At 39.2% G+C, this 12,687-nt stretch overlaps 1 protein-coding gene across 1 annotated transcript; it reads left to right on the top strand.

Annotated features, from left to right (window-relative positions):
* Window positions 1-1,413: 1,413 nt before the first annotated feature.
* LOC133107493 (extracellular calcium-sensing receptor-like) lies at window positions 1,414-11,416 on the top strand. Its single transcript, XM_061216480.1, has 6 exons — window positions 1,414-1,634; window positions 1,719-2,007; window positions 2,830-3,657; window positions 4,724-4,948; window positions 6,030-6,153; window positions 10,515-11,416. Exons 1-6 carry the CDS (start codon window positions 1,414-1,416, stop codon window positions 11,414-11,416), a joined length of 2,589 nt encoding a protein of 862 aa, XP_061072464.1.
* The last annotated feature ends 1,271 nt before the right edge of the window (window positions 11,417-12,687 follow it).

Here is a 12,687-nt window from a genome sequence, read left to right as displayed (position 1 = left end):
GATAAGATGTTTCTGTACACTTCAGAATTTATTCATCATCACATCAGCAATAGAGACAAGTGAGCCAGTTTCAATGACAGCCATATGTGCCCAGGCCATTCATTACCTATACTTTCTCCCCACTTTTCTCTTTCCATCACTTTGGTGTAAGGTTAATATTCATCAGTCCATAAGAGTTTGTTCTACAAATTGTTAAATGTATGTAAGTGTAACCTGACCTTTAGTCAGTCAGTTCTTTCCCCCTTACTTGCCTGGGTGACTTGATGTCAGACATACAGTACGTACACAAGCAGAATTTAAGTGTAACACTGAAAGTAACATTGTAATTGTCCTAGTCCTCTTAGTTTTGGTACCCCTAAATAAATGTACTTCATCTCCATATAAATGTATTTGTATGATATTTGTAAATGTATCTATTGTTTTTTATACAGTAGAAATATGTATTAGTTCTGAACCAATAATCTCACTACTCAGAATACATCTTAACAGTCACGCAAAATATATTGTGCCTAGTCTTACTGGAGGTTCTGTATACACTATGGTTGGACCTTCAGCAAGCTCCCCCTGCATTTGAGAATGTATGGCTTATATATGAATAACTCACTATGATCGAAGAGTATACAAAACACACACCACTATATATTTATCCAATGCAATAGCCAAGCAGCTACAGCAAAGCAGAGCTCAAAGTCATAAAAACCTCCTTCTGCTACTTTTGCTGGTGGTAAACAACTATTGTTTGCCTATATTTGAAGCACATTGTTGAAGAAAAAACCATGACATTTTATTAAGCAGACACTTTTATCCAAAGTGACATACAAAACAGCAAGGTCATTGAACAAAGAGGCCATAAACATAAGTTTAGTACACAAGGTAGATTCTGGGCCAATTCTGTAAGTACCATACCGAGACATTTACAACTTCAGGAACTACAGCACTGAGACAAATATAAATACAAAAGTCCAAGATTAAAGGTACAATAGGTAATTGCGGACTTCTAACGGTCAAGAGCGGAATTGCAGCAACAAACACCACAACACTGTTTATCCCTCCCCCTTCTCTGTGAATGTGTCAACATGTCAACATTTTTAAATAATAGGAAGGGATTCACAATGGTCTTGTTACAATGTTTTAACACAAAAATCTAAAGGGCTAAAGATAGAGACAGGTGAAAAACAAGTGACAATATATCATGGTGATGTTAGCAAATGAAAATTCACTAGTGTATAATTTTAGAAGAGCTCTGTGTCTCAACTTTATCTTTGGGGAATGCAATGCTATGATGTCACATGCTTTCCAGCCAATGGTGAAATCCAATGAGATACAGAAAATAATGAGGTACACAGAGGAGAGGTTGAATAAAATACTGCATCTGACTGATCATCACAGTGTGTGGGATTAGCCAAGTTGAAGATGACTCCTCTGTTGGTGATGTGGTCCCTGTCTTACCCCTCCTCTGCGGTCACTCCTGCCAGTCTAACCACTGCTTCAGTCTGTTCTTTGCAGGGCAACTTTGAGCCAGATTTCCAGGCTGTTGGAGACTTCATAATCGGAGGGATTTTCCCCATGCATTACAGGGTTGAGCCACCAGACAAGAAATTCACTGACAAACCAGCTGCTCCACAATGTTGGGGGTAAGGTTATTAGTTATTCTGATGTGTATGGGAAACTGTTTTCTTTTCCAAAAGAGCCATGTCATGCTGTTGGTCTCTGCACAGATTTGATCCCAGATCTTTCCGCTGGGCGCAGACCATGAGGCTGGCTGTTGAGGAGATCAACCAGAGTCAGAACCTGTTGCCTAACTTTACTCTGGGATACAAGATCCATGACTCCTGCACAACCCCTGTGACAGCTCAGGCAGCAGTTCTTGCAGTTCTGAATGGACCGCAGAAATCCGGCAGTTTGGTGTGTTCAGCCAAATCTCATGTTTTGGCCGTGGTTGGAGAATCTGGGTCTGGACAGTCTATTGTTCTCTCCAGAACTCTAGAGCCCTTTAGAATTCCGATGGTATGTATTTCCTATCAGACAAAAAATGTATTCATAGAGGCAATATGGATTAAACATTAACAATATACTGTTGAATTAGATCCATGGTTCTGTAGGTTCAGTTGAGAAACTTTTTTATAATAAGTAGATATATGTTCTTGCTTGCCTTTACTGTCCAGGAATGTGTGAAATTGGTATCCATTGAAAAGTAGTCTACATAATAGCTGAATAGTATCAACTCTTTCTACAATGTGTCATTTGTACACAGTTGTGTACATTGTACTGCAATTTAAATAATTAATACTGTGTTGTGAAAAGCATTAAATCCCAAAATGCCAGCTGTTGGCTATCATTCACATTGTAGCCCCGTAATATAATATCACATTTTCTCCCAATTATTGAAAATAATTATTTCCATTTCAATATTCCATGTAATATACATCAACCAACACTAGTCTATATGTTAGTTTCACTAGAATTTGACAATAATATGTGTGGTGGGTTTTGACAAGAAACGTCAAATGCACCGGTGCAAAAATATTGCTGATAGAATTTTTTAAGCATATACTTCCACATGATTAACTTGTATTGATTCTTTTCATTTAAATAATTCTAATAAATATTCAGGAAATTTAGGTCACTAAATTTAGGTCAAAGATTTAGGTAACATTTACTTGGAACAATACAATCATTAAGAGACTTCATTGCTCAGATGGTGCCAGACAATGACCTTGCATAATAGTAACATACTTAGTGTGCCTGGCACTTTTTTATAAAACCAAATTGGATTGTTGTGTTTATGTACTTAATAATAATAAAGAATGTTGACTTTGTTTTTTTCAGATAAGTTACTTTTCAACATGTTCCTGTCTCAGCAACAAGAATGAATTCCCAACATTTTTCAGAGTTGTCCCTAATGACAATTACCAAGTGAAAGCCATCGCTCGCCTTCTGCAGAAATTTGGCTGGATGTGGGTTGGCGTCGTCCTTGAGAACCATGACTATGGAAAATTTGCTCTACAGGGATTGATAAAGGAAATAAAAAACACTGGTGTATGTTTAGCATACCATGAAATGATCCCCAAAGTGTACAATCGCGAGAGAGTACAGGAAATCCTTAACATTATGAAACAGTCCACTGCAAGGGTTGTGGTGGTCTTTGCTGTTGAGGGGGAGCTCTACCCCTTATTGAAAGACTACATGGATCAGAACATCACAGGGATCCAATGGATTGCCAGTGAAGCTTGGGTAACAGCCTCACTGTTTACAGGCAGCGAGTTCTACCCATTTCTAGGAGGTACTATAGGGTTTGCCATCCGACAGGGGGCGATTCCCGGTCTCAGAGACTATCTTACCGATATTAACCCATTGAGATACCCCAGTAACCTGTTGGTGCATGAGCTGTGGGATGCTTTGTACGGTTGCACTCTCTACCCCTCCAGCAACAGGACCCAAGCTTCCTCCCAGCTGCCCCCCTGTTCAGGGCTGGAGCCCCTGAAGGAGCAGCACTCTGCCTACCTGAACACCTCCAGCCCTCGTGTTGCCTACAACGTGTACAAAGCTGTGTACGCCATAGCTCACTCCCTGCACAACCTCATCAGCTGTAAGCCTGGGAGAGGGCCCTTCCACAACTCCTCATGTGCTGATGCCACAAACATTCAACCATGGCAGGTGATTCCAAAAAAAAGGTTAAATAAATAAATAATGAAAATATAGCAATGTTTTCAAGATTAACAGAAGCAATTTGGGTGACATCGGCTCAGGTGGTAAGAGCAGTCGTCTGACAGTCAGAGGGTTGCTGGTTCAATCCCACCCGGGGTGTGTCGAAGTGTCCCTGACCAATAGATGTAAAATAAATGTGAATTCCCTGATAAAGATTCTCTATTTGCGTAATACAGTACATAAGTGATTCATAAAAGCTATGGGTAACATTCATAAAAGCTATATGTGCAAAAATGTTCTATTGTGATTCAGAATTAAAAAAGCATCGTCATTTATCAACAATCAAGCCACACAGAACTGCTCTGCATATTGATTCAATGACATAAAAAATGTTTACCATTACAGTGTCAGTCACTAATTCTGTAGAATCATTTAAATATACGTTTAAAAAAATACACTGGTATTTTTATCTATTTGGACTTAATTTTAATATGTAGGATACAAAAAAATCATAAGAAGCAAAACCATCACTCATTTCCCTCTTTATCCCCTCCACATTTCAAATCAATTCACTCCAACTAAAATAATGAAACAATAATCAATCCTAAATTTACCTTAGGCGGCACGGATGGTGCAGTGGGTAGCACTACTGCCTCACTGCAAGGAGGTCCTGGGTTCGAATCCCCGTCGGCCGGGGCCTCTCTGTGCGGAGTTTGCATGTTCTCCCCGTGTCTGCGTGGGTTTCCTCCGGGTACTCCGGTTTCCTCCCACAGTCCAAAGACATGCACGTTAGGATGATTGGAGAGTCTAAATTGCCCGTAGGTATGAGTGTGTGAGTGAATGGTGTGTGTGCCCTGCGATAGACTGGCGACCTGTCCAGGGTGTATTCCTGCCTTTCGCCCAATGTATGCTGGGATAGGCTCCAGCCCCCTGCGACCCTGATCAGGATAAGCGGGTTCAGATAATGGATGGATGGAAATTTACATTATTTCAATATAATCTTGTCGTCATAATACTTATATTTCTCAATGAATTTTCCCGGAATTAAATATTCTTTTTTATTTTCATCTCAAAGCTCCAGCATTATCTTCAGGAAGTCTCTTTTAGTATTTCTGGAGAGGAGGTGAATTTTGATGCAAATGGAGATGTAGTTCCATCATATGATGTGATCAACTGGCAAAGAGGTGCAGCTGGAAACATTGAGTTTGTCAATGTGGGAAGGTTTGATGGTGCAAAGGAAGCTGGGCTGGATCTTGTCATACAAGAGGAGGCATTAATGTGGACGGGCCACCAGAGAGAGGCAAGCTGCACACAGTGTGTATTTCAGTACATGCGATGCCCCCTGTTGAAGTTCTGTAGGGTAAAGTGGAGGTAAGTGCAAATCTGAAGTGAAAGCATCAACTCAACATTGATCAGTAGGTAGTCAACAACTGGACCTGCTTTTGAAGACACTACTTCATAGCGAACCAAAATGGAAAAGTGCCACATCCCTCCCTGCCAATCAGGATTGAGTATTTAACCAAGCTGTTGTATAAAATGGAATAGCAATCGTTGGTTTAACTCAGACTCAGCCTGCGTTGTTCTTTATCATCGACCTACAGAAATGCTAATTTAGCGAAATCCTTATTCATTATATAGACCTGATCGTTGAGTGCACGATCTTGCATTCTAGCATTTGGCTCAAGAGATATTAAATGTATTTCTAAATATTACTTTGGGTGCATCTTGACACACAGCTCTAGGGTGACGCTGACCTGATGTGCAGATCTAACATCCGATTTCCCAACCCCAATTCAAACTTTGCCCATTGTAGCTTAAACTATAATGTTCAGATGAACATCATTATTTGTGAAATGACAGTTATTGCACATAACAAAGTTATGAGTATTTCTAGTTTATGTATCTTTAGATACTTATCTTTAGATAGTTTGTGGACTCTTCCTGAAATGTAGGCCTATATTAGAAATAAAACTCTGCTGCCCCCTACTGTCATTGCAATTATTTCAGACAGCTCCAGATTAGAGCGCTCACATTTGCCATCTGGTGGTGGTTATGCAAACAGTAAGTAGTTACAAATTTTCAGCCACCCGGCAGAAGCGCCAGTGAAACTCAAAACCAATTTAGATGTCTTAGCAGCAACCCCTGGCCTCTTGGACCATGGATATAGACAGATAAAAGTGTGGTGCCATCAAATAGAGAGATACAGGGCCAGTTTCACAAACACAGATTAACCTTAATCGTAGATAATTCAATGTCAAATGGAGATTCTCCAAACAAAACTTAATTTAAACTAAGTGTAATCAGTGCCTGACCCATGAATCTCATTTACAGGGACACCTACGCAGCTACAGCTATACCTGGCTGTGTTTTCTCTCTTGCAGGTGTTGGTGTCTGTGTGCAGTGAGAGCTGTGCTCCAGGAAGCAGGAAGGCTGTCCGTCGTGGTGAGCCTCTGTGCTGCTTTGACTGTGTACCATGTGACAGCGGGAAGATTAGTAATAAGACAGGTGCGTGCTCGTTACTTCAATTGAACAAATAGACTACTAGGTTGGCTTTTTTTTTGCTCGCAGGCATAAGCATTAGGGATGCTCTGATCGGCCTCAGAAGGGCTGATCAGATAATGCAAAATATGTCAGACATTTCTTTGCACGTGGCACCAGCCTGGCAGTTATACAAGGTGTCTGAAAAAGACCACATTAGACATTTGAGCATTCCACACATCAAAGGATTCGGCAAAGCAAATATAGAAAGCAAGCCAGCGCTAAGTCAGTAAAGCGAGTTAACCCTTTAACAAGACAGTCATCTGTCACTCAGTTGTCACTCAGAGAGTCAGCATGAGCCCAGCTCTGTGTGCTGTGCACAAGTGTAGATAGCAAGAGACGTTTCAGCATAGTGCCGAAGGTTGTAGATGACTAGGAACAGTCTTACGAAGATGCTTTTATTTATAAAGACAAACTTTGAAAAATAGTGCTTATCTCTGTGCACCTTTTGCTTTTATTCCACAGAAAAGGCAAAATATTTGCTAACCTTTAGCCAAGTAGAGGCTATTACATTGGTTTAAGTTTTTTTCATAATCTACATGACATAAATAAGAATTGAATATGTTGCATATGTTGCCTGCCAATAAATAAACAATTTGATACTTTCTCAGCTCTTAATTACAATGTTTTCCACAATCCTAAAAATACAAGAGTAGTTACTTTTATTGCTATATTGCTATAAATATTAAATAAAATAAAAAATAATGCTACACAATAAATAGAAGGCTTTAAATGAAAGATCTGAATCGGTATTGGCCAATTCTGGTTTCAGCAATCGGGGATCGGTGATCGGCCTCAAAAACCCTGATCGGAGCATACCTAATAAGCATTTAGCTAAAAATCACTGGCAAGTACTTTACTCACTTCACTGTGGTATCTCTTTTTAAACATTGAACTGATTGTATTTTTCTGAACATTGATAGTCGAACCAAAAACCTATAAAAGATCAATCACTCTCGATCAGTGTTGACATTTTTCCATATTTTTAAAAAAGCACTGAAGACTAAATATTTTTTAATAGCCATTATTACTTTCACTTACATGATATTAAATATCTCACTACATTGTTAATACAGTAATGGTATTTGTGTGTTTTTTCTATGGCAGGTAATACCACTGTTTTTTTCTTGTTTTAAAAAATCATTTGCAAAGGGTTTGGTTGCACATACAGTAATTATGGGGTAGCAGAGGGATTGTACCTCACTCATTATAGTAGCTGTTCACTGATACAATTTGAGGATGACGAGGCCCTGGTTAGCCTCATTAATGGCAATGAAACCAACTACATTAATGTGTAAAATCATTTCTGCAACTGGTGCACAAAAAATTCATTGATTTTAAATACTGGAAACTAAGGCGCAACAAATAATTTCTTATAAACAGAAACACAGATAGATAGCGGTCGTAGAACCACACTATTGGTGGACATTTTCAGTTCCTTTTGCTTAACTGTTAGAACAGAGGAGAGGTTCAATTTCTATTTTTCGAGTCCGATACACAAGCGAACATTGAATTAAACATGACCAGTAGCGCCTGGTCTACACACATTTCCTTCACCTCTCAGATACTTCCACTTTTTGGTGTATTTTGGGGGTTTCTACAATTAGACAGGTTTGTAGTTTTTTTATATAATTCAGACATTGGCTAGATAGCTATCTGTGATAACAAGCTCTTTTTTTAACCTAAAACCAAACTGAATCTTAATGCTGACTAGTTAACATGAGTTAATTGTAGTTAATGCTGTCCAGCAAAACTGTTCTTTTGAATATTGAATATTGAATACTTTAACAGGCAAGACTCATACAGTGGCATACTGTATATTATGTTCGTATTCTTAATGACATTGATGGCTACTAGGGATATGGCAAATCATCAGGTTTTGTAAACGGATACCATCCAATTTTTTAAACGGTTAATGATGTACTGCTTTGTTTTTATGTAGATACAGCATAGTGGAAAGCTACATTCAGTTTGCCGGTAGTTTGAATTTGCGTGTCAATGAATAAGCACGGATCTTCTGTGAACTGTAAGAAACAACATAACGTTACAATAAGCCATAAGTCTACCAACAATTCCAGAAATTCTTTGACAACTCTAATACTGTAGCATTCAATTCCCTGTGGTGTTTGCAATTTAAAGCCCCTGAAATGTCCAGATTGATTGCTAGAACTGCTGTAGCTTGTCGATTGCTAATTTAGAATGTAAACTGCAATAATATGCCTGGTGGTGAACATGCATTATTTTAAACTGAGCTTACCATTTCAGCTTCAGTTTTCGGTTTTTAGAAACATTTTCAAATCAGGTTTGGTCAACCATTTAAACGTTTAACCATTCATACCTGTAATTGCTACAAAATGCATAGTTTGCCTATATTCGACCACAAGCAAGAAGTTCTACACCAAAGCACTCTTCAGCAAGAGTAAGAGTGAGAAGTGAGAACATTTGTAGAAAACTGATAGACTGGTAGGGACAGGCTATGCAGGGACCATCTTACAATGTCATTCTCGGTCCGCTGCGTATAAAATGGAGGTAACACTTTGCAATAATGTTACATGAATTTGAATTTACTCATTTAGTAACTACTGAGAAATTAATCTGTACTAATTGTTTATGAATTTATATTTTGTATCATTAATTCATATTAACGACATTAGTCATTGCCAAGTCACATTAAATTGAAAATCAGTTAATGTATTTTCTAATGGTTAACTAATGATATGTTTATTCTATGGTTTGCTCATGTATAAATATGAACAAATACATTAACTAGTGAAAGGTTAATTTCATGTTTAATTAATGTATTAGTATATCATAAATGTTAACAACTACATTAGTTCATGCCAATTCATGTAACTCTAATGTTCCACACCTGGTGATAGAGTTTGGGATATTTGTTGGAATACTTGTTTGTACAGTACAGTAAGTTAAGCTACATTAAAACGGATCAAATAACATTTGAAACAAATGTTTATATTAGAATGATCCTTTTTGTTGATAAGCTGTTGTATAAGTAGGATACTGAAAGAGGGGCAAGGCGTCATGCAGTTTGAATACCCAACGAGGAGGTAGTGAATTTCCTTCAGCAAAGGGCGTTCAATCTGAAGGGAATAGGCACGACACAAAGTCAGGTAAAAACCCTAAAGACACAAGCATCACAGGGGAAGAAGAGTGCAATGAAAAATTCATGTAAACGGAAACCAGGCATCCATCCATCCATCCATTATCTGAACCCGCTTATCCTGATCAGGGTCGCAGGGGGGCTGGAGCCTATCCCAGCATACATCGGGCGAAAGGCAGGAATACACCCTGGACAGGTCGCCAGTCTATCGCAGGGCACACACACCATTCACTCACACACTCATACCTACGGGCAATTTAGACTCTCCAATCAGCCTAACGTGCATGTCTTTGGACTGTGGGAGGAAACCGGAGTACCCGGAGGAAACCCACGCAGACACGGGGAGAACATGCAAACTCCACACAGAGGGGCCCCGGCCGACGGGGATTCGAACCCAGGACCTCCTTGCTGTGAGGCGGCAGTGCTACCCACTGCACCATCCGTGCCGCCTGGAAACCAGGCATGAATATATGAAATAATAAAGTTACAAAAACACAGAATAACGAACAGACAGAATACAGGATATTAAACTTTTGGTATTGGTATTCCATGATAAAAATTTTTGAATTTTAGTATTATCTCACTCTTATATGAGATGGTGCACCTTTTTAATGTATTGTATTGTACTTAATGTATGCTTGTGAAGTATCAATGTATCAAAGCACTTGTTACTTCAAATGCATGTTTAGGCATTACCATTGTTTCAGGTAAAGAAAAATCCCTCGGCCATTCCATAATTATGTGCCTCAAATAATTTTGTCATTACATCTCTATAATATTTTTGTTCACTTTGACAGCAATGAGCTGCCGTATGATTTGACTAATGTACAAAGGTTTGGTATCTTAACGGTCTCTGCTGAGCCAGTGGGCTCTATTTTCTGGTCAAACTGCCAAAGTGGTATTTAATGGATTTTGACGTGGTTTAGCCTGATTGGTAATTTGGTGACTCGTCATGTGCTGAAGAGGAGGATTGGTGCTGCTGGGGGTGTGTTAGTGAAGATGAAGCAGTGCACTGCAGTTTTGGTGGAGTGAATTTCATTGGGTCGCTTGCTCTGACCAGGTCTGTGGCGAAAGTCGCAGTCCAGTCAGGGCATAGTCAAGTGCACAGCTCTTACAGGGACTGAAATGATGGTGATATATATCATATATATATAATGCAGACTTCCATTTTATAACATTGTATGTTGTTTATTACTGTCTTCATCTTTAGATTCAATAGATTGCACATCTTGTCCTGAGGATTACTGGTCCAATGCAGCCAGAACTGAATGCATACCCAAAGCGATTGAGTACCTCTCCCATGATGCAATGGGACTGACCCTGACTGTGATTGCTGTAGTAGGAGCCTGCCTGACTGTCGCTGTTCTGGGAGTTTTCCTCTACCACAGGAACACTCCGATTGTCAAAGTCAACAACTCAGAGCTGAGCTTCTTCATCCTGCTCTCTCTGACTCTGTGCTTCCTGTGTGCACTGGTGTTCATCGGAGAGCCTACATCATGGTCCTGCATGCTGCGCCATACTGCCTTCAGCATTACTTTCTCACTCTGCATCTCCTGTATCCTGGGGAAGACTCTGGTGGTGCTGGCTGCCTTTACAGCCACCAGGCCTGGAAACAACATCATGAAATGGCTGGGGCCCAAACAGCAGAGATTTATCATATCTTCCTGCACCTTTATACAAGTGATAATATGTGCAGTGTGGCTGCTCACTGCCCCTCCTTTCCCAAACAAAAACACCCAGTACCAGAGGTCCAGAATAATCCTGGAGTGTAGTGTTGGTTCTGAAAAGGCTTTTTGGTGTGTTCTTGGATACATTGGGTTCCTGGCTGCTCTGTGCTTCATTCTGGCTTTTCTGGCCAGGAAGCTTCCAGGTAATTTTAATGAGGCCAAATACATCACCTTCAGCATGCTGATCTTCTGTGCAGTGTGGCTGGCGTTTATACCAGCTTATGTCAGCTCACCTGGAAAGTTCACTGTAGCTGTGGAGATATTTGCAATTCTAGCATCAAGTTTTGGGTTACTGCTGTGCTTATTTGCTCCAAAATGTTACATAATTTTACTGAAACCTGAGAAAAACACAAAAAGGCATTTGATGGAAAGGTTAACAAACTAAATTTTGTAATGAGTTTTATTATACCATATGCTCAGGAAACTAGTTTTGTCAGTACACATATTTGTATTTGTTTGTGACATTTTGTTTTTGCAATCACAGGAAGCATCTAGATGAGTGAATGCAACAGTTTGCTAGAACGAAAGTGTCAGTCAAAAGAGTGTCAGTCAAATGACATGTAATGTAATCATAATTAAGGCAAAGTTGTCATAATTCTGAATTCATTTGAATTCGGTTTATATTTTTCATAAATTGCTGGGCTAAACCTCTGATGAAACCCAAGTATGAATGGCTGTTTTAGTATTCAGATCAAGCACTCTACACATGAAGCAAATACAGTAATTTTACACAAACAGCAACAAATAGTGCACTGGACAATTTCATGAGAAACAAATATGGTGGCTTTAGCCTTCATTTTATACAAGCAACATTATTCTACTTTTTGGCTTAGCAGTATGTTTGGGGTTATGTCCTGCTGCAAGGTGAAACACCATCCAGTCAGCTTTGAGGCGTTTGGCTGGATCTGAACAGATAAGATGTTTCTGTATACTTCAGAATTAATTCATCATCACGTCAGCAATAGAGACAAGTGAGCCAGTTCCAATAACAGCCATATGTGCCCAGGCCATTCATTACCTATACTTTTACCCCCACTTTTCTCTTTCCATCACTTTGGTGTAAGATTAATATTCATCAGTCCATAAGAGTTTGTTCTACAAATTGTTAAATGTATGTTAGCAAAGTGTAACCTGACCTTTAGTCAGTCAGTTTGTCCCCCTTACTTGCCTCCATACTAACTGGTTGACTTGATGTCAGACATACAGTACGTACACAAGCTGAATTTAAGTATAACACTGAAAGTAACATTGTAATTGCCCTAGTCCTCTTAGTTTTGGTACTCTAAATAAATGTACTTCATCTCCATATAAATGTATTTGTATGATATTTGTTAATGTATCTATAGTTTTTTATACAGGAGAAATATGTATTAGTTCTGAACCAATAATCTCACTACTCAGCATACATCTTAACATAACAGTCACGCAAAATATATTGTGCCTAGTCTTACTGGAGGTTCTGTATACACTATGGTTGGACCTTCAGCAAGCTCCCTCAGCATTTGAGAATGTATGGCCTATATACAAATAACTCACTATGATCGAAGAGTACAAAAAACACACACCACTATATATTTCTCCAATGCAATAGCCAAGCAGCTACAGCAAAGCAGAGCTCAAAGTCATAAAAACCTCCTTCTGCTACTTTTGCTGGTG

This window comes from Conger conger, chromosome 13, assembly GCF_963514075.1.
Source record: "Conger conger chromosome 13, fConCon1.1, whole genome shotgun sequence".
Taxonomy (NCBI): domain Eukaryota; kingdom Metazoa; phylum Chordata; class Actinopteri; order Anguilliformes; family Congridae; genus Conger; species Conger conger.
This window is presented reverse-complemented; position numbering and strand designations above follow the sequence as displayed.